This window comes from Microtus pennsylvanicus, chromosome 6 (assembly GCF_037038515.1).
Source record: "Microtus pennsylvanicus isolate mMicPen1 chromosome 6, mMicPen1.hap1, whole genome shotgun sequence".
Classification (NCBI taxonomy): Eukaryota; Metazoa; Chordata; class Mammalia; order Rodentia; family Cricetidae; genus Microtus; species Microtus pennsylvanicus.
The window spans coordinates 57726116-57749298 of record NC_134584.1 but is presented as its reverse complement, the minus strand read 5'-3'; the positions used below and the strand labels follow the sequence as shown (position 1 = coordinate 57749298).

Sequence of the window (23183 nt, the reverse complement as noted above, 5' to 3'; positions counted from 1 at the left end):
AGAGGTGAGGAAAGAGAAATCTGGAATCAGAGGAAAATGTACTGTGGACAGGAAATCTGGAAATTTGGGCTAGGGTACAAAACTTCGTATGGTCAAGGTTATATCTGAATTGGAATAGAAAGGGATGGATCCTCTAAAGACTGGGAGAATAGAGCCCCTTGGGTCACCCTGGATCACAGGAGTCAGAAGATGCTATCAGTTTTGGACCTCATTTAACAACAGAAGCCCTCTTATCAAATGTATTAACCCATGTATCAAAATATAACAAGTGAGCAGAGAGATGAGAAGGGGTTTGAACTCCTGTCCGTTTGGCTTTCCCATGGGATGCCACGTCAGGCTACAGGCATTTCTGTGCAATGACGTCCCACACTCAGGAGCAGTTTCAAGCCATGGATCTAGACCCCAAAGCTGGGGTCTGTCGGGTTTGTTGTTGCTTGGTTGGCTTTTCTCTTCTAGTGTATGTATTCGCATATGCGCTACAGGGTGTATGGAGGAGGATATGAAAAAAACCACACCATACCTGCCACGTATTTGGAGACCCGAGGACAACTTGTTTGAGTTAGTTTTTATTGACTCTCTCCTTCTACCATGTGGAGTCTAGGGAACAAACTCAGGACATTGGTTTCAGCAAAGAACACGAACTGCTGTGCCCTTGTCTTGATCTTATTAACAGTATCATTGAAACACTCCAGGAACTAGACTCAGCACTACAATACCATAAACTTCTAGAAAATGCTCAGCCACTCTTATTAAACACATGCATCTCTACAGAGCTATTGACACTTGGGCAATGCCATGGACCCTAACGTTTGAAAACAAGTGACCTTCTACAATCTTGTCATCACTGGTCACTTCAGAGCACAGTGTCTTGGCCTGTTTGTACGACTGAATAATAATCACTGGATCTATAACTTGCACATGGTTTTGGCGGAGCATGGGAGGGTCAGAGAGCTGAATTTCAAAGGTTAGGGCTAGTTGCAGAGCTAGAGTCTCCCACAAACCATCCTCACTACCACAAACAAGATTTGAGCTTCCTGGTATCAAGGCTTCCAGCACACAGTTATGGTGATTTAAGCATGGAGACAATGTGGAAACCACATGAATCAACAGTGTGTGTGGGGGGGGTAAATATGCTAATACATGAGTTGTCAGGAACCCTGTGTTGCCGAAGTTTCATCTCTATGACTGTGATATATACATCTTTACCAGAAACAATGCTGTCCCAGGAGCATGAATATTTGGGAGCTCAAGGGTTCTCTCAGCAACTGGACACGTGTTCATTCATGGGTAGGAAATGCAGTGAGCTGAGAAGGGATTTCAGAAACCCTGTGAGATAGAAAGAAAGCTGCCAGTTTAAAAGGGATGGTGTCTGGTTTTTAAAGTATTGTGTTGGTTTGTGGACTTAAGGTGACAATACTTCAGGCTTTAGGGAAGTGTTCCCAAAAGAACAATAGGAACATGTTCTACTTTGCTCTAACTTTGATGAAGAATATGCCCCCTTACTGTTGTTAAGGGGCACTGTTGTTACTGTTGTTACATGTAGAGAGAGAGAGAGAGAGACAGAGACAGACAGAGAGAGAGACAGAGAGAGAGACAGAGAGACAGAGAGAGAGACACACACAGAGAGAGAGACACAGAGAGAGAGACACAGAGAGAGACAGAGAGAGAGACAGAGAGAGACAGAGAGAGAGACAGAGAGAGAGACAGAGACAGAGAAACAGAGACAGACAGAGAGAGACAGAGAGAGAGACAGAGAGAGAGACAGAGAGAGAGACAGAGAGAGAGACAGAGAGAGAGAGACAGAGACAGAGAGACAGAGACAGAGAGACAGAGACAGAGAGACAGAGAGAGACAGAGAGACAGAGAGAGACAGAGACAGAGAGAGAGACAGAGACAGAGACAGAGACAGAGAGAGAGAGAGCACAACCACAGCATTATTCTTCCTTTCAAGGGGCTCTATAGAGCAGGTATAGGTCCAGACTGGGATTTTTAGGTATTAAAAATGTATCTTAGAATGTATCAGGAGAAAAAGGTAAAATGTTATTTCTGAAATCAAGAAAATAACTGAACTGCCGAGCACAGAGGCACACACTTCTAATCCCAGCACTCAGGAGGCAGAGGCAGGCAAAGCTCTGAGTATGAAGCTAGCCTGGTCTCCAGAGTGAATTTCAAGTTAGCCAGGACTAGAGCCTAGTTTTTATAAAAGGAAGGAAGGAAGGAAGGAAGGAAGGAAGGAAGGAAGGAAGGAAGGAAGCAAGGGAGGGAGAGAGAGAAAAATAACTTGAGTGTATAATATTAAAATAAAACCTTAAATATAATTAAAGCATTTCCATCATCGAGAGCAGAATCAATCAGCTCTGCGTGCCTTCTAGGTCCAGGAATTTTGCATACATACTTTAGGAAGATTTTTGAGAACTTTCAGTATAAAGATCTAAAAAAATACACAAGCCTACTTTTTCATAAGAAGAGATGAACAACTCCTGATGGCTGACTTTATGAACAACTGCACAGGTTCTATGGTCTGAGAGCATTTTTATTTCTAAAAAAAATAATCTCTGTGCAAAACTGGCTAATGAGAGTCAATAGTAGCATTGTCCCCCTGGATGTGATGGCATTTTTCCTCCACTGTGTCCTGGTCCAGAGATGCTGGACGAAGTTATGTTCAATAAGTTCACACAATAGATTGTATTTTATAAGAGTCTAGCCATTTATTTAACAAAGTGGAAATCTCTGTTATGTAGTATTTTTCTACTTTGAAAATTTCAGAGAAGTGGGGTTTATGTTCAACAGCATATACAATAATAAAGGAATTCATTGTAAATTTAGATCAGCTAAAACATTTTCTCTAATGACTAGGATTCATTATCCTTTAGTGAAGTAAGGTGACATTTTCTTGTGGAAGAAGCCTGTGTCTCTTTGTCAGTGGAGATGTGACACTAACAAACCTCTCCTCTCTAGCCTGGCTACCTGGGGATTTGTTTGACCGATAAAACAGGCAGAAGTCCATTTCTCTGGATTTGGTTCCCAGGTCAAGTACAAAGCCTTTGAATGTAGTCAACAAGGCCAACTGTGAACCGAAGGGTGGAGGCTGTGTCTGCACCCTCTCCACTTACACACTTTGTAAGGTCACGGGGTCCCTGGCTTTCCTGCCATGCTGACCGTGGCACCCTTAGCTATTGTTAGAGCAGGTGTGTGGGAGACCACCTGAATAACAGTACCTGAGAGAGAATGACAGCTCTCCACCCCAAACCTAAATTCTCACTCTCATTAACTCTGAAGACCCGGGATCACTTGTGCCTGGCAGAGTCTGGGGGCTCTAAGCCCAGATGAAGAGTACATTTCCCAGGCTTCTCCAGGGCGAAGGCAGGATGGACGCCCTCGCTAAATCGATGCCTCACGATGAAGAGCAGCTGCCCACTCTCCGCGTTTATAAATAGAAGTCTCTGGTTGGTGTAGTCCAGGAGGATACCCACTCGGCCTGGACGCTCGGTCGCCTGTACCTCGCTCACAATGCCACTATAGAAAAACGTGTACCTGAAAGGAAACAGAATGAGAAGTTCAGTTTTTCAAAATCTTTGGGAATCCTTAAGATTTGATTTTTAAAAAAAAAAAATCACTTGGAAATAATCAGGGCCTCAGCTCGTCAGTTTAGCTCACGGGGATGAGTTGCAGTGGTGCTGGCCTCAGTGCCTTTTGCTGGAGCCCTTGTAGGCATTGGCATGCCTAGCGCATCCAGCGGAGGTGCTTCGTCATCCTTCTGCTGCTCCGTATGAGGGGGCAGTCCCAGAATAACCAGCCTGTGCCTCCCCTGTGATTCTTCTCCACCTTCTAATTCTTTCCCTGCTGCCCACGTGCATTCACTGTCGCATTCGCGGCGTGCCATTCTTCCCAACAAAACTCCTTTGAGGCTGCCATGCATTTAAATGGCACTGTGGGCTGGCCTTCCATACAACATATTAATTTTACATTTTTAAAGATTTATAGGTAACTTACATAAGGGCCTTTATGAAGCTCAAGAGCAATGCCATTAGTTCTTGCCACTTCAAGCTCTGAATAAAGCCCCACTTTGCCCAGACCAGTTTCCTCCTTTTATCTCTAAGTTTTCAGCAGCCAGGGGGAGCTTTGGTGTTACCCTCCAACACAAATACATCCACACGGGTTGTACTGTGTACCATATACCTCGTTCCTCTCTAAGCCCTCTGGGGATGTGGGGGCAGACGAGCTCACACTAAGCTACCAGAAATGGGCAGGACTGGAGTGTGTGGGAAGAGGAAGGAGAAAGCTCAGTAGATAGAGTAGCAAGAACAAAATGGGCATGGGCGTGGGAAAGAGCAGTCGCCATCTGCCCAGCAGGCTGGCGAGGACATGGGACCCTGACAATAGATCTGGGTAGTGTATTCAAGGTCTCAGAGACCCCAGGCTCACATGGGATCACATGGGTATTAAGAGTTGGAATTCTGGATGATTCTTGTTTGAATAGAGACCAGCAGTCCCAAATAGGGACAGTAGCCACTAACTACATCTGGCCACCTAAAACTAACATTTAACAATGTATAAAATTCAGATTTTTAGCCTTACCAGTCACAGTTCAAGAAGAGCTGTGACACCATTTTTATTATTATTATAGAAGGTACTATTGTACAACACAAGTCTAGACCAGTGGTTCTCAACCTTCCTAACACAGTTCTTCTTGTTGTGGTGACCCCCCCAACCATAAAACTAGTTTCATTGCTACTTCATAAGTGTGATTTTGCTATTATTAGGACTCATAAAGTTATCTGTTTTCTGAAGGTCTTAGGTGCCCTGGTGAAGGGTCATTTGACCCTTCTCCCAGAGGTCGGGACTCACATATTGAGGACCACTGGTCTAGAAGGTTCTGAATGACCCAGTGAACTGATGTCCTTCACCCATGGTTGGGAAAGTTCCTAATCCTGGAAGGCCAATCACCAACCAATCAGTCCCGAGATGATCCCCATTATGGCGGCAAGAGGGAAAGATACCCCTTAAAATCTTGACTCCATCAGCCCCAGGAGACCTGGGGTACCTTTCTGCTTCTGCTGTTTCCTTCCTTAGCACACCGATTCCTCATGGAACTCTTCAGCGAGGGAACCTGTGATTCTCACAGGCTTTTGTCCCCTTCGGTCTTGGTCACCAGCCTGTGCAATGGGAGACGGTGGGTCCCTCAGGAAGTAGGGGCTCCATAGAGGGCAGTTAGGCCACTGGGGAGCCCTTCGAAGTGGGTAGGGAGACTGTGATTCCATCCTCCTTGTTTTTGCACACCAGCCTTAAGAGGCAGTTTTCCTCTGCCATGTGCCCAAAGCAACCTGGCCACGTGACTAGGAAAAGAGACCATCAGCTAAACGGAAGCATTCCTCTGCTGGAGTAGGTTTCTTTAGGCTCACTTGGGCATGACCCCACCCCCCATTTGCCCATCCCCATTTGGGACTGCTGATGTCTATTCAAACAAGAACCCTCCAGAAGCCTAACTGTGACTATGACTCTCAGATTGCCTGCCCCCGGGCTTCCATCACCCTGAACACAGCTGACCCCCTTTTTCACAACAGACAACTTCCCTCCTCCCTTTGCCTGGTTATTACTTCCTAGTTGCCCTTCTTCAATGTGTCCTGTAAGTTCTGTTAGCACCAGAGATATCTGTGGGTATATTTTAGAAGAAAAGGGGGGGTATGATAAAGTAATGTTTGAAAACACTGTCTAGCTGTGGCAGGCAGGGCAGGTGGAGCACAGACAAGCATAGCTGGCTTGAGGCTGGCAGAGGATGAGTGGCCTTGAGGTAAACAGCAAAGTGGAGGACAAGGAATGGAACCACTGGTGTCTCCCAGGATCATCTCTTTTTTTAATATTTATTTATTTATTATGTATACAATATTCTGTCTGTGCGTATGCCTGCTGGCCAGAAGAGGGCACTAGACCTCATTACAGATGGTTGTGAGCCACCATGTGGTTGCTGGGAATTGAACTCAGGACCTTTGGTAGAGCAGGAAATGCTCTTAACCTCTGAGCCATCTCTCCAGCCCTCCCAGGATCATTTATGCTTAAGTTCAATCAAGAGACACAGAACCGGTTTAAAGTCACTGAACTAGAAAACTGAGAACCACAGGAGGGCTTGCTACGCTGCACCCCCAGAATCTTGAAGGGCACAAGTGCCTCGTGCGGCACCATCAGAGCATGGAATCAAGGCACCTGAGACTGGCCACTGTGCTGCAACCACAAAGGTAGGAATATTAGCCTCCCAGAAGGCCACACCAGGCCTGAAAAGGAAGAACTCGTCACAAAATGAACAATTGTATTTCCTACAAAGTCAGTCCTGGGAACTTGTGATTGAGGGTTTAAGGTTAGCCTTTGGTTTGTGTTCTCGAGTATGTAAAAGATCATCATCACCATCACCAACACCATCATCATCATCACCACCACCATCATCATCACCACCACCATCACCATCATTATCGAGTATGTAAAAGATCATCATCACCATCACCAACACCATCATCACCATCACCACCATCACCATCATCATCACTATCATCACCACCATCATCATCACCACCATCACCATCATCATCATCACCATTATCATCACCATCACTACCACAACCACCACTATCACCACCATCACCATCACCAACACCATCATCACCATCACCACCATCACCATCATCATCACCATCATCACCACCATCATCATCACCACCATCACCATCATCATCACCACCATCACCATCATCATCACCACCACCATCATCATCACCATCACCATCATCATCATCATCACCATCATCATCACCACCATCATCACCATCACCACCATCACCATCATCATCATCACTATCATCACCACCATCATCATCATCATCACCATCATCATCACCACCATCACCACCATCACCATCATCACCATCATCACCATCATCATCACCACCATCACCATCATCATCACCACCACCACCACCATCATCACCACCATCATCATCACCATCACCATCAACATCATCACTTACCATCACCATCATCATCGCCATCATCACCACCACCACCATCATCACCATCATTATTACCATCATCTTCACTTTCATCATCATCATCATCATCACTATCATCACCATCATCATCACCACCACCACCACTGCAGGGAACACTATGAGCCACCATGCCTGAATGCTACTGTACACATGCAGAGGTCAGAGCGGAGCTTTTGGCGATGGCTCTCTCCTTATACCATGGATGCCAGAGCTTGCACTTAGGTTGGCAGGCTTGCACAGGAAGCACTCAGCCACGGAACCATCTTACCAGCCTAAAGAGGTTTGTTTTTTATTAATACCTATGTTGGGCTCCTATAATTGCTGACTGTAAATTCCAAGTTTAAATGATTTTAAACTCTGGGCAGGGGCTGAGTCCTTCAGCATGTCAAGGCACTGAATATCAATTAATCATAATTGCTCTGACTTGATGCAGTGTGACTTTAAATAGCACTTGGAGATGGCACCCTCATGAACCACCTCAGAGAGTCAAGCTGTCAAGGAGAACACGGGAGGAAATGCACAGCTGAAGATATGCAAAATCCCAGTCTGGGGGCCTTTCCTGAGAGCCCACAGCAGGAGTACCAAAGGACAGCTTCCTTGTCAAAGTCTCACACTGGAATAAAGCCTGCCACTTGGGTAACATCTTCCAATGCCAAAGCTCCTCCTTGTCTCTGATTTTATGAAATCCTACAACCCCAAGAGGTAGTAGGCCAGGCCTCAACCCTACCAAGCCTTAGTCTATGTCAAGCACTGGTAAACCAAGGCCTTCTGAGACAGACAAAATGCATGAAAGATTGATCAAAGAGTTAACGAACTAATGGAGAGTAACCAATAGGAGGCAGAATCAAGGGTAAAGCCAGGACAAAATTCAGACTATCCTGTAAGCATACTGCAATCATGGTATGTTCTCCTGTGCCCTCAAGACTAACACAGGCTAATGGCTTTGAATATGCACCCACCAAACAATATGGGTTTGTTTTGTAAAGTTATCTATAAAGAGACAGAAAAAAAATATCTTGGCATGTGACAGCTAATCTGTCCCTCTCCAATCTACCACATTACTGCAAAAGTAGCCATAGGCAATACATAAATAAATGAAAATGACTGCCTTCTAATAAAACTTTATTTACCAAAAAGCTAGCATGGACCAGGTTTGACTTATGTGCTATAATTTGTCAGTTTCTGTTATAAGTCAATGCTGGACAGGGCGCTAGGGAGCCACCTCTTTATCACTCCCACCAAGTCATTCTCTGTAGAGGGAGCTCTTTGAGCATCATTGTGGTACTTCTCTCCATCCTGGGTCCCTCTGAGCATCACTGTGGTACTTCTCTCCATCCTGGGTCCCTCTGAGCATCACTGTGGTACTTCTCTCCACCACGGGTCCCTCTGAGCATCACTGTGGTACTTCTCTCCACCACGGGTCCCTCTGAGCATCACTGTGGTACTTCTCTCCATCCTGGGTCCCTCTGAGCATCACTGTGGTACTTCTCTCGACCTCAGGTCCCTCTGAGCATCACTGTGGTACTTCTCTCCATCCTGGGTCCCTCTGAGCATCACTGTGGTACTTCTCTCCATCCTGGGTCCCTCTGAGCATCACTGTGGTACTTCTCTCCACCCCGAGTCCCTCTGAGCATCACTGTGGTACTTCTCTCCATCCAAGGTCCCTCTGAGCATCACTGTGGTACTTCTCTCCATCCTGGGTCCCTCTGAGCATCACTGTGGTACTTCTCTCCACCACGGGTCCCTCTGAGCATCATTGTGGTACTTTTCTCCATCCTGGGTCCCTCTGAGCATCATTGTGGTACTTCTCTCGACCTCAGGTCCCTCTGAGCATCACTGTGGTACTTCTCTACACCATGAGTCCCTCTGAGCACCACTGTGATACTTCTCTCCACCCTGGGTCCCTCTGAGCATCATTGTGGTACTTCTCTCGACCTCAGGTCCCTCTGAGCATCACTGTGATACTTCTCTCCACCCTGGGTCCCTCTGAGCATCACTGTGGTACTTCTCTCCACCCTGGGTCCCTCTGAGCATCATTGTGGTACTTCTCTCAACCCCGGGTCCCTCTGAGCATCATTGTGGTACTTCTCTCCACCCTGGATTGAGTTTAGATGGGAAAACTGCCAGATTCCTCCTTTCCCTACCTCTTTATCTTGGCTGATGAGGGAACATAATACCCTCTCTGCCTCTTCAGAGATAAGTTGTGCCCCACAGAGCAGGAAGGCTGGTCCCATCCAGGCTCTGGGTGGCTGGGTCTGTATGGCTGAATATAAGAAGCCCTCTTGTTTAGTTTCTGTAGTAATCAGAATGATGCTTTAACTGCCACACCCTTTGTGTTTGCTGTCTTACTTAGTTTAGAAGTTGGGCAAGGACATGATAAGTTCCCAATTAGGTCCCTGCCTAGATACTGCAAGTGACCTTTTGATTAAGTTAGAAAAGGCAGGGTGCCAGCTTACCTCTGTGACTCAGAGCAATGCATGTACCACGAGGTCTCCCCTTGTCCCAGGGCCCCAGCCCTCACAGCTGAGCTGGAGCAAATGCCAAGCCGATAAGCTGGACAGTCTGTGACTGTGGTCTCCCAGTAATGCTGTCCACAGGCAGGCAGCTCCTCCCCCAGCACGGAGGGGATCCTGTAAGCAACGTTGATGAGCTCAAGGTTAGCACAGAAATCACCAGCCTTTGCCCTGTGAGCATCAACCTTACACACCCCTTTAGGCAGGGGCCTGACTTCAGGAACTGATGACAATTGACTAAAGATACCATCTGTTCCTTATGCTCCGAACCCTGGCCAAACCGCCCCAGGATTCACCAGCCTCCAGCGTGCATTTGACATATGCCCACTGTCTTATGCATGCACATATGGTACATTGTGTATAGTAAAGGGTCTGGGCACCAGGCGATGACTAGCAATGGCAGGAAGGGAAAGAGCTGCTATAACCTCTGCTCTTAGGGAAGCGGAAGGAAGATAACAGAGGCAGGTGGGAGAGCATGGCTTACAGAGTTTTCCTCTTCCAGAACCTGCAAAAATAAAGATGGAATCTCCAGAACTTTTCATATTTTGGATTTTTGGTGCAAGGGTTCAAACTTTGTGCTGCACCTGCCTCAGCCTCCTGAATGTTGGGATTATAGATGTGCATGGTCAGATTCAGCCTTTCAAACCTTCTGGAACCAAATTCCAGAATGAGCTGTCCTTCCTTGTGGCAGTGACCCCATGGGGCACAGCTTTTAAATGTCAAGACAGCAGGCAAAGCCAGAGCAGAATATAGAAGTGAGCAGAGTGACCGTGGCTTTGGGGAGGTGCTCTACTGTCTCCGTGGTTCAGGGGCCTCCGGGAGGTGAGGTCAAGGCCTCTTTCTGCCTGAGCCTGGAATGAGCCCCAGCCCTTGCAATTACGGACACATGACCTTGTATGCATGGGTTGCTCAATGGTGCTGGAAAATGGCTGAGACAGCAAGGAGGCATTTTTAACTTCTCAGTGTGGATATTCAGTCAGCACCCCTCCCTCTGCCCTTGAACAGATGAGAAAATGATTAATACAAGTAAATGTATTTCACAGGCTCTGTGTCTTTACCCAATAACTTCATTTCAGAGAAGTGCCAATTGACAAACCCTCACTCCCTGGAGTAAAGCCAGACTCCCTGATATTTACGATCTAATTTTCATACTAATAATAAATAAACAAAATTCTATAAAAATACATTCCAGTTTCCATCAGATACCATCTGTGAACTCTTAACAATTCCAGTCTACTTCCTTTTTTATTACTTTTAAAAGAAATTCCACATACTTCTCTTTTTAAGATTTATTTTTTTGAATTATATGTATGTATTGTTTTGCGTGTGAATTTGTGAACATGAGGGCAGGAGCCCACACAGGCCAGAAGATAGCATTAGACCCCGAGAAGTTTGAGTGGCAGGTGTCGTGAGCTGCCCAACGTGAGTGCTGATCTAATTCAGATCATCTTAACCTCTGAGCATCCACCCCACCATATCTACTCTGCAATCATTTTTTAAACTTGTTTTCTCGATCCATGAATGGGTATAATTTTAGCACCTACAATGTTCCAATCCTCAGGCTAGATACTGGTGATTCCAAGAAGCCTAAAACGGGGCTTCTGCTGAGCCATTATTCATGAGTAGATGGTAGGTTTAATATATATATGTGTGTGTGTGTGTGTGTGTGTGTGTGTGTGTGTGTGTGTGTGTGTGTGTATCAGCCTTATAGATACAAATCAGAGGGTTCTGGGGCCTGGAAAGACTTGGCCATTTCCAGGAACAAGTCACATGTAAATCTTGCAGTGGACAGTCGAGCATTGAGATGGGACCAGAGTGCATGCAAGTTACCAGGGACTGGAGTGATTCTGTTCCTGCTGGCAGCCTACACCTGGGCATATCAGTGTCCTCTGCAGCATGCGTCTGAAAAGTTTGCTGCTATGGAGCAGTCTTTGCACACTGTAAATAGGTATCACTCTCATTGGTCAGTAAAAACCTGATTGGCCCATAGCTGGCCAGGAGAGCCAGACTAGGAGGCTGCTGGGAAGAAAGACAGAGTCTCAAGGTTGCCAGGAAACACCATGAGATGCAGAGCAAGCAGGATGGGAAGTATGCAGATAAGGTAAAAAAATAAAACAATAAAAGCCTTGTGGCTGCACATAGATTGATGGAAATGGTTTAATATAGGAACTAGCAAAAAAAAAAAGCCTAAGTTACTGGTCAAGCATCTATAATTGATAAGTCTCAGTGAGGTTATTTGGGAGTGGCTGCCAGGACAGAGAAACTCTGCCTACACTTTGCCCATACCTTCTCCCATTTGGCCATTTCAACCCTCAAGATAGCTGAGCGAGAAAGAGAGACAGAGACAGAGAGAAATAGAGATGGAGACAGATGGGGGGAGCAAGTAAACTGCCAGGCATCCAAAGCTTTTGGATCCTGTTTTCTTTGATGTTACTGCCTTTTGTGGGGGCTACTGGAGGGCAAGATTCTGTGGCTAGAACTAAGAACTCAATAAAGTATCTCGTTCCTATCCAAGTGATCAATACCTGGGTTGCTACAGAAAATAAACAGAATCATCACTGGCTTCTGTTTTCCACTGAACCAAAGATAATACCTTAAAGTAGCCAGTGTTTCAACCAAAACCATCTGTGGTTAGGGTCCCAGTAAAAATACTGACACTGCTCCAAGTTGTGAGCTATGTGTGTCACTGCACACCTCACAGTGAACAGTGCCTGTTGCACATATATTCATCACATAACTGGGCAAGCTCGTTGAGCCAAGAATGCGCTCAGCTGATACAGTCCTGGGGAAACCCATCTAGAGCCGAGCATCATCCCAGCGATGGTTGCTTCTACTCACTCCGTCAGCCGCCTCCTCTCAGAGAAGCTGATCACCGTCCCATTCGAGGAGACCTGGAGAGCTGGGTGAGCTGTTTCTCTCAGCAAGAGAAATCTGGTCCCTACGGGAGAAAATATGATGACAGCATTGTCACAACGCCAAGCACTAGGCCGATCCACACATGTCAAACCACGGGCTCCCATTCTCCCGAAGTCAATGTCCTGACTCTGTGCTTGGAAGCCACAGCTGCAACTCCTCATGAGCAAGCCTTAGTGGATGCCCTGGGCTGGTCACACCCACCTGCAGCGCTAGGCAATGTCTGCTCCTTGTAGCATCCTCATCACCTGGAAATGAAGACCCTACCCTGGACCTATTGAGTCGGAATGTCTCTTGAACAAATGCTCAAAGAGCTGGGTGTGCTTTAAAACTGGGGGCATATTAGAAGAGCCCACAGAGGCTCCAGCGATGGAAAGTGGGCGCAGAGTACTGAGACGGTGGGAAACCATCCCTGGGTAGGCAGCTCTCCTCATCTTTGCCTACAACTCATGCAGGCCCTACCGCCATCACAAGCAGGGCATGGCACAGTGACGTAATGTGCCCCCCTCAGTTTTGTGCCATCTGTGGATCTAGGATGAGGCAGCATAATTTCCACCCTCCCATCCGTCACTCCTCATAATTGAAAACTGCCCAATGTTTTTGGTTAACATTCTCTGGGGACGTCCCCCCGAAATGTTACTGAACTGTTTTATCATGTATTTGAATTATTCATTTGTTCATTAATTTGTTGGCTCATTTGACAAACATTAATGAGCGCAAACGAGGAGAAGTAGAACAAAACTAGAAACCCGTCACAGAGTTCAAAGGATAAGAGAACGAGAAAATCGTTACACACAGCCCGCACCTACAAATTAAGTGCATTCTGAGTGAGTCACAAAGACCCCAAATGCTGCAACCCATCTCGAGATCAAATACATTCATTTCTCTGGGGTGCGACCAGGAGATCGGTATCTTAAATACCCTGGCTGATCGCTAAGCACAGCAAAGACTGGGAACTTCTGAGGATTGCAAACAAAGGAGCCATCTTGTTGCAGGATCAGGCTTGGCGGCCTTATGGCAAAACCTCTCACTGACAGCAGCTGGACCCTTGTGAAGTTGCCTCAGGGGTCTCCTCTGGATAGCAGAAGGGGAGGAATGGAAACACCCAGACATCCCTGCTCGGTGCTAAGCAGAAAGTACCTCTGGTAGAGATGAGGGCAGCTTCGCTCTGCTCGCTCGTCCCGAATGCGTTGATAGCTCTCACATAGAATAAATAATTGTCGTTGGGTTGCAGGTTGACTTTCAGTTGGAGTCCTTTGATTCCAGAGAAGGATCTAAATACAAAGGCAAGATGATTCTGAATATAACACCACAAGACTAATATTTTACTTCTGTAGGGAATGGACATCTTTCATTATCAACAAATAACTTATTTTCTTCCCTTTCTAATCACCGACTTAGCAAAACTTAAAAAAGAAAAAAACAGAAAAATCGCCATTGTCCACTGAGATTACTTCACTAAATTGTTTCTATTTTTGATCACCTTTTGTTCAGTATATATTTTCTAGAATATTTGTCAGGACAAAAACAGACACCATTTTGAAAAACCTTCAGAAAAAAGAGAGAGGGGAAAAAAAAGAGAATATTAGTGATCTTGTGTTTAATGAGCCCCAGGAACACATTGTTTTCTTAATTGATTTTGGATGAGGTGACAGTTTTGGATTAAGATGATGGGAAGTCTGTTTACGACACAAAGGACCCCAATTATCTCATCATCAGATGCAAACTGTGAAAACCTCAGGGTACGGGATGATTTTGCACCTGACTGCGCCGGTGCTGCCCAGGTTAGCAAGACAGCAGCTCTTCAAAGAAGACAGTATCTTTTCAAAGAAACGATTTTGGCAAGAAAAGAGGATTCTAATTGCCGCCTCCCCAAGTCCTCAAAGCTGCTATTATTCCTAAATTGCCCACTTAAATTAAAGGGGAAGTGCGCCTAAGTGGTACTGGCCGGCAAGCGAACTGTGATAGCCCTACATTTAAGCCAAGGAGTACTTGCTGAGTTTGAAGGTGGAGCTCTCTGGAGCTGGAATGGCTTTGGGCTTCTTTCCCAGTCTCTTTTCTGTGTGATAATCTGGCCTAGAGTGTGGATACAAGCCCTCAGGCCTCTCCTTCAGAAAGCACTTGGAGCGGCCTGCAGAGTTGTGAGCAAGGCTACTTGCTGATGGAATTACCCTTGGCCTGGCTGCTGGAGTGGGGTGCTTTTCTCAGAAGACAAAGGCATCCTGTTGTAGCTCACTCTTGGGACCATGGAGTTCGTTATTGTTGTTATTAAAGAAATGTGGTATGAAAGCATTAAAATAAGATTTTTCAGCCCAAGGGGATTTCTACATATTTTTTTGCTCAATACCTGTGGAAAAGAATAACATGGAGAACCAGAAAAAGAGAAAATGCATTGTGGATTCAGAAAATAAACTACTTTAGATTATCGTCAGCGTTAGGGGTTGAACCTAGGGCCCATGCCTGTGCTCTAGCTAAGCTAAGCTGCATTCTCAGCCCTTGCTCTGTAGAGACAGAGGGTTACCACATAACCCAGGCTGGCCTCAAACCAATTCACAATCCTCCTGGCTGCTGCCTCCTAGGTGCTAAGATTAGGGGTGCTAAGATTCTAGGCTCAGACATCTGAAGACTAGAATGTCTTCAAGAAAAAACAAAGTATGCAATGCAACTCTGGCCCCCGGCCCATGACTGCAAACACAAAACTTGCAGTGTGGGCCTCAGGAGGGTGGGGGTAGCGAGCAGGTTGGTTCTGCAATTTTGCTGGGCAGTGCCTGGAAAAGGTCAGCACACACTCCTCAAATGATACCGGTTGTTATTTCTGGACCCACCACCTCGCCAGGCCTCCAGAGAGTGGTATATTTAGCTACGCTGAGAGCGGAGGGGTGAAATTGAGCCATTTGACCACTAATGACTCACTGCGCTATAGTTAATTGGTGAAAACCCATGTCCTGCAGAGGCAAGTGTAATTCCCAACTAATATTCTAGAATATTAGCCCATGGCAGATGCATTGCTTGTCTTATTTAAGTTGACAGCCAAAGGAATGTTTTAAATAAACACTGATAAGAATCAGTAATAAAATTATTGTTTTAATACACACGCTCAGCATGAACTGAATTTTACACTTCGTCTGCTCATTAAATAACTATGGATTGTTCACTTGTCATTTGTGCCAGCCCTGCCACCCTAAAGCTTGGGGGTGGGGGGAAGGGGTAGGGGAAGGAGAGGAAACTTCAGCCCCAGAGACTACACGTCATACAGCGGCCTCATTTTGTAATGGCAGGGGTGTTATATATCAAGGCTGTTTTCTGAAGTCTGTCGAGGAGAGCAAACGCCACGTCCATCATTAACTTCACACCATGTACCGTTACTTGGGTAAAGCACAACGGTGAAAGGGCGCTGAACTCAAACCGCAGCATCCTATCCCGCCTTCATCACACGAGATGGCCACACAGGTGTGTGCAGGGCCCTCACCCTGTCTGTAAAACAAGAGCACCAAGCATCAAAACAGAAGATGGAACGTGAAATGTGGTGGTATTTACTGTCGCAAGTCCCTGCCCTCTGCTTGAGCACCAGGACAAAGGCAGATACAACTGCGCTTTGCCCTGTCTCCTTACTAACCTAGATGCCACCCAAGTTCTCAAGTCAGCCATGACCGTTCTTCAGCCAAATGAAAACCAAGTTTGTAATGTGAAGAGCTACTCCCTTGCATGGCTTAGGACTCTATTGCCTCAAAACCAGAAACTTGTCAGGATTTCAGCTGAATCCATGTGGAGCTTGACCTAGACACCAGTAGACTTGCAGGCAGCCTGGAACTAGACTTAAAGCTGCGCCCAGCAAGTGTTCCAAGGACTCTCGCCTGCTCATCTCCCCGGCAGCAGGACAATTCTTGGTTAGGTTCCTGAGCCATAGAGCAGAGACTGAAAAGGCCTGCTCAGCAGGCCACAGGGCTGCTTCCCGAATGAAAGACACTGTCCATCTCTGTAGCATAGGAGAGCAGCTGAGTGGAAGCCAGTGGAAAATGGTGTTTAAGGTAAGGAAGACCTACCTAACCTGAGCCCTATAACTCTACTCTTTCCAAGAAAAAATTAGGAGTTCTGCTCCGTGACTGATGTTGGAGAACAGTTCATTTCAGGTAGGGCTTTTCTGGCCTTCAGGCATACACACAGAATATTGTATACATAATAAATAAATATTTTTAAAAAAAGAAAATGAACTTTCAGGAAGAACTCTTTAGGGACATCGTGTTTAGGAGAGAAATTGCTAGAAGCAGTCCCACTAAGTCAGAAAGAGAGATAAGGTTAAAAACTAAATTGGGAGGTAGGAGGTAAAAAAACTCCTGCCATCTGCAGATGAGATGCCTGTTTATCTAGAATCAGCTGGGAAACTCTTCCCTAAGAGGATCCCGCAGGATGGCTAGATACGAAACTAACATAAGAAGCCAGGGTCCACTTGCCTCACAAGCTTGAAGCCCTAGGCTCCAACCCCAGTACCACCAACACCTTCAGAAAACATTACAACCAGACAGAAGATAGAACTGAAGCTGAGAGAACGGCAACAGATATGAAGTGTGGAAACAGATAAGAAAACATAGGAGACCCACATTAGGGGCATCTGTCGATGCTACTGAAAGACACACGCCATTTCTTCTGCAGGAAAATGAGGGGCCACTGCACCTTCAGTTTCCCCGAAGATAATCTATCAATTCAGCATGCTCTCTGAAAACAAGAAATTATCCGGAGTCAGTTGGTGGAGGAAGCTACACAAGCTAACTCTAAAAATAAAATTCAAACTAGAAGTAGAAAAAAGCATCACGAGTGGGCCACCTAAGCCCCACGGACCCTAGACAGGAAAGTTCTGCACTGAACGCAGTGTTGTGCTCACGCGTGAAGTTCAAGGTCAGAAATGGAGCCAAGCGCACAGACTCTTGGGTAAGCATTTCAGATCACAAGAAGAAATAAGAACTTCTTTTTGAGACAACCAGATTACCATATGAGAGAGGGGGGAAGGGAAGAAGAAAGGGAAAGAGGGAGGGAGGGAGGAAGGGAGGGAGGGAGGGAGAAAAGGAGGGAGGGAGGGAGAGAGAGAGCATGTGAGGAGAGAGGGAGGGAAGGGAAGAGAAAGAGAACTGAGTTTAGTGGTCCGTACCTGTAACTTGTAGTCCAGCACTTGAGGGGCAGAAACTGGGGGATTGCAGAAATTCAAGGTCAGTCTGGTCTATATAGCAAGTTCCAGACCAGAAAGGGGATACACAGTGAGATCCCGTCTCAGAATCAGTCAACCAATCAAATAAATTTGGAATCTCGATTTCATACTTCCTACCAAAGTAATTCCAAATGATAAAACAGATTTTTCAAACAAAACTAAGAAAATGGGAGGACATGTATAATATATACATGCATATATTCAGAGAGAAGACATTTTAAAATATTACAAAAAAACTGAACACTTTTTCAAAAGAAATTGATAAATTCAACTAAATTAGCATTTTAAAATATTCATGACAAAATATGTTTTAAGATCCCAAACTCAGACATGAAAGCTAACTTCCTTTAAAAAAAAAGCACAAAGAAGAGGAACTATGAATAAAAAAGAAAATGTCATAATCTAACGGAGGAGAAAAGGGAAGAGAAGTGAACAGCCGTAGAAAAGGAAGTGTGCAGCCCAACAACAGAATCGAACACTTAAACTGTGGTTGTGTGTTCCAGCTATCTAACTGCCCAAAGTCAGGCAAGGTGTGGAGAACCAGGTATCCCTAGCACTGCGGGCCAGGGAAGAAGCCCCGTAATCCCTATGAAGTTTACCACGGCTTTCAAAATTCATAAGATACAGTCTTTCTATTTTGAGAAATCATTCTACAAATAAATTGTCGATCAGTGAGCTTGTCTATGCATGGGGTTGTTTCTTACAGCGTGGTTGGGACAGCAAGAGATGAGGAAGTGTCTCTTCAGTTGGTCAGATAAGTTAAAATTACATCCTGGAATATACAATGGAATTGTTTTTAAAAATTGAGGCAGTCGCTTGGGTATGGTTGCTCACAAAGGTATATGCTTAAGCAGGAAAAGCAAACTGGCAGAAATAGATGCAGGATTGCCAGCATTTGTTGGGAAATTATAGATGCTTTTATCTGAAAGGTTAAAAATGAACCAAGTGACAGTCATTGCCTTTGGGGATGGGAATTAAGAGATGAAGGATAGAAACAAAGAAAATTAAGGTTCTCTGTCTTCCTTTTTGTCTTTTGAATTTGTACCATAAGTATATGTAATGGACCCAAAATTAAAAAAAAAAAAACAAAAACAACTATTACTAGACAGCGAAGAGTCCAAGAGCAGCTGGAGCATGTTTAGAGAATCTGGAGGCATATATGCCTTTGAGCTCTTTAAAGTAGCTTCTCATGCATCTGATGATGTGACCCTGAGGGAAAGTATACATATTCAAGGTGACTAGAGAGGCTGACAAGTGTGGGGGGCAGCTATTTGCCTCCTGCTGTGTCCTGGGGAGGAGGTGGCCTGTGTACAAACAGTACGGAGGAATCCAGAGCCACCGCACCCGCAAGCAGCCTAGGGATGGTGCCGTCACCAGAGTGCACAGCAGATGGCTAAGTACGAACTGTTGTTTAAAAACACAGTTGGCTCTTACTGGCTTTCATGTTGGCAGCACCAACATCCAACCAGCCAGTCAATACCACTTACTGCGAACCGTGAACAGAGTGCATGCTGGTCCGTGGGAGCAGGGAGCAAAGCGGCATTTCCCAACCTGCCCGGACACCAAAACTGGCAAGTTTGAAATTTTCACTTTTTATCTAACTCTTTTTTTGGGTAGGGTCTCACTCTGTAGTCCAAGCTGGCCTGGCCTTCACTGTGTAATCTATGTTGGCCTCCATCTCCTGAAACTCTTGCCTCAGACTCCAGCGTGCTGGGATTCCAGGCATTGGCCACCACACCCAGCTTCTGAGCTGGGCTCCTGAAGGGCCCAGGCATCTGTATTTGCAAATATCCTAGCTGACTTTTATGATCGCTGAGGTTTGGGAAACACAGCCTGATAGGAGATGGAGAGGAAAAAGGAAGGAAAGGAGAAATTACATAACATAAGCAACATTAAATATAAAAACAAGCTGGACCGGTGGCTCGTGGCTGTGACCTCTGTGCCTGGAAAGCTAAGGTAGTAGGATTGCTGTGAGTTCCAGCTAGCTTGAGCCTCTCTCAAAACAACAATAAAACTAAGTACAAACACAAAAGACACACTAGTCAGTGGGTGCTTCAAGCTGTTTATAAACCCTTAACTTATCATAAATATAGAAATTTTTTAAGATGGCAAAAATCAGTTAAATCGGGGTTAAGAATAAAATTCTTTATATACTAATTTTCCATGATTAAAAAGACTCGGTAAATAAAATTTTAATAGAAACATTTTTCTTTTGATAAATAAGAATATTGTGGGACTCTGTGTTGCTAAATAGCACCGTTATTTCATAACAGTGCAGAAAACAACACAGGCACTCCACGCTGACAGCCACAGGGCATCGGCTTTCCTGCGGCTCAGATCTGTCAGAAAATCAATGTGAGCCAAAGGGTCCGGAAGAAGGGTCCTGCATCTCTGCTTTCCCTATCTTTACTCTCCAAAGCCTGGATGATGCTGTTTATATTTCAGAGATTCCTCCGAGTCTTGTAATATCCATTTCTCCGGCTCCTCCAAGCTCTCCTTTACTGCCCCCTGGTCGTCTATGTGGACAGTTGCTTGAGGTCCCCAGGCCAGTGCGCTGAGAACAGCGATTTAACACTATGCTTTCAGACACTGTTGGAAACAATTAGTAGGTGTGTGCGCATCTTCTGTAAAACTGCTCTTAAAGACGGCCACTATTATCTTAACCGCCCTTACATAAAGATCTCTATGAAAAATTCATCTCTGCGCTGAATGTCATGGAATATAACTGTCTCTCTTAGCGGAGTGTTGTACTCCCTTTCTAAGGAGAAATGAGTTATATAACCTCCTTCATCCTCTCTCTCCATCTCCCCCCCCCCTCTCTCCGGCTTTCACTTGAGCTGCCAGGAAGTTCAGATTTGGATTTTATCTCCCACTGAGGTTCTGTGCTCGGCCTCATCTTTCTAACAGTCCTCTCTTCCCTGGCATTCCTCAGTTCTCATACTCACAGAACTACCTCAGGGGCTCTGCTACGTCAGGGTCCTTCACTAGATCTGCTTTTCGGGAAACTGACATAACATCCGTGCAGTGGAGGACAGGTTCCAATCCCATTACCCGAGTTTCTAGTGCACAAGCAGGAGGGATGTGAGGTACCCAGTGGTCAGTTAGTTGGAGTCTTTTCGGTAAAAGGCTTTGCTTGGAAAATGCTGAATGCCAAGAACACTAGGGGGAACCATCCCATCACGCCCCTCCCAAAGGCCTCTGCAAAGGGACCAGGAAAACAATTCCACATAAACACAGCCCATTACTTCTTAATCACTCAGTGAATGTGGGCTCTGCCATACCCGTGATTGTCCTAGGGCCAGGCGAAACATGTCTGGAGCCCACAGGCCACAGAGGAGGTCAAAATATTTGCTGCTGGCTGGTGGTCAGTCACCCATCACCTATCTACCTGGAAACATACTAAGAAAGCTTTTCAAGAGATTTCTGAAGTGATTCCTCCATGTTGCCCATAAGGACAGAGCATCATGAGTCCCCAGCTGGAGCACCTGCCTCTGGGTGGCAATTCTGTTCCTGCTCTATGGTTGGTCCCGCAGTTGGGTGCAAGATAATGAACTCACAGACCCAGCACCCACGAAGACCTTCTTAAAGATATTCACCCTCAAGGTTAGGGTTCAGAGAGGATCTCTGGATGCCACAGCCTAAGGCAGAGGCAGGACAGGAAGTTCACCCCCAACTAATTGGTGGAGAATTGCGTCTCACAGATTTGCCATTCAGTGCACAACTTCTTTACACAGCCCACACAGCCTGTCCCTGTACTATATTTCTCTCAGTTATCCTCCTCCACCCACACTTCTGCTGACTTCTCTCTGCACAGGAGAGACGGAGCAGCTGAGGAAACAGCAGAGCAGTGGAAGAAATTCAAAGTGTTTTGAGCCCACCCAACCCGAGGAGAGCATTCAAAGCAAAACAGGAAGAGTAGGAGACCCTCCATCTCACACACAAGCCAGGGACTGTCACTCCCTCCCACCCACCTCCAGTCCCAATAGGGACTGACTGCTGGGACCTAGCTTTGGTGCCCACATGCAAAAAAAAAATCTGCAAATTTTTAGCATAATTATGAAAGAGACTCCATTGCTCATCTATTTTAGATATTGTGTCATGGATCATAGGGCACAGTAGGATCACTCATTCAATTCAAACAGCCCCCCTAATTCAACCATTCAAACAGCCCCCCCAATTCAACCATTCAAACAGCGCCCCCCCCCAATTCAACCAGCATCATTGGTCTTAAATGAGACTATCAAAGAGGTCATCACACTGGGAGAAGGAGCATAGGTCCTCGGGTGGATGGCTTCCTTCTGGCAGCTGAAATGAGAGTGCCCAGCCTACAGCACAATCAATGAATCCGTGCCCACCCTCCATGAGTGCCAATGTGTGTGTGGGCATGGGGGTGGGTATGATTCCTTATGACTCATTCTTCTTTCCTTTTCTTTTTTCACTTCAACTCTTTCTCCTACAGCACTACAGAGTCTTTAAAGCTCCTTCCCCACCACCCAAGGATCTAGGGCGGGATAAAGATAGAAATGAATATAGTTCTTGCTCCCTCTCTTCTGCCAGAGATTCCAGCTACTTAGATGACTTGAAGTGGGCAAAGACCAAGAGAGATTGACTCATCCCATTTGTCCCCATTCATTAGCAAACCTTTGAAGATGTCTACACAGACGAATTTTCAATCCTCATCCTTTTTATGATCTAGGCTCTGTTAAACAGAGCCACATGAGAAATATGCCACCTCTGGTTGACTTCTCCTTCAGGAACCTCTAAATTAGTTTTTCTACAAACTTGGAACACATGTAGGGGTTATATAACCAATGATTAAATGGAATTCTACATGGTTTTCTCTATCAGTGATCCGCAGAAGGGTTGTCTGCTAGCAAATTAGACTCATCTTTTCCTATGTATCTGAACTCTGGAGAGAACCCATTCACCGTTCTTCTCCTCTTTGTTGGCAGTTTATTAGTTTGAGATTATCCTTAAAGCTGATCCAACTATTCTGATGGCCGGTATTATGTATGTGATGCTAATGGATAATTTATCCATTTCAGGATCACACACATATTCATTGTGCCGCTAGGTTGCCAGATACTGCCTCAGACACCCGGGCTACAGTTGTACATGCTAATCCCTTCAAGGAGTCAACAAATGGGGGAGACCAGCCAACACTCAGCACAGCTCCTTCCAAGAAACACCACCACCTTAACTATTGGCTTCTATGCATGGAGCCAACTGAGGTTCTAATACGATGTGAAAAAAAAGTAGGAATTATTAGGTAGAGGTGACAGGAACAATTGATGTTCCTTATGTATTGATTGCACAACCTGACTAGTTCTCCATAGCTGGCACCATAAAGATTAAGCTATATATAATACAGATAAATGTATTTTGCAGAGTTTCAAAATACCATGCTCTGAAGTGATGTTCTCTCAGAAGATCTGAGACACAAGGCCACTTCCGAAGAACAGCATTTCCCTTGCCTCTTGGATTCTTAGAGCAGGGAACCAAAAGATGAAGGCTATCCCA

General features: G+C 45.5%; 1 protein-coding gene across 3 annotated transcripts in view; it reads right to left on the bottom strand.

The window, feature by feature from the left end:
* Positions 1 to 2683: 2683 nt before the first annotated feature.
* Cmya5 (cardiomyopathy associated 5) overlaps positions 2684 to 23183 on the bottom strand; it is a 96248-nt gene continuing 75748 nt past the window's right edge. For all 3 annotated transcript variants that reach the window (XM_075976315.1, XM_075976316.1, XM_075976317.1), the window contains 4 exons: positions 13604 to 13737; positions 12389 to 12488; positions 9494 to 9667; positions 2684 to 3534 (listed from right to left, as the gene is read on the bottom strand). In XM_075976315.1, the coding sequence (XP_075832430.1) occupies positions 3288 to 3534; positions 9494 to 9667; positions 12389 to 12488; positions 13604 to 13737 (655 nt within the window). In that variant the 3' untranslated portion in view covers positions 2684 to 3287. The remainder of the gene's footprint in view (positions 3535 to 9493; positions 9668 to 12388; positions 12489 to 13603; positions 13738 to 23183) is intronic.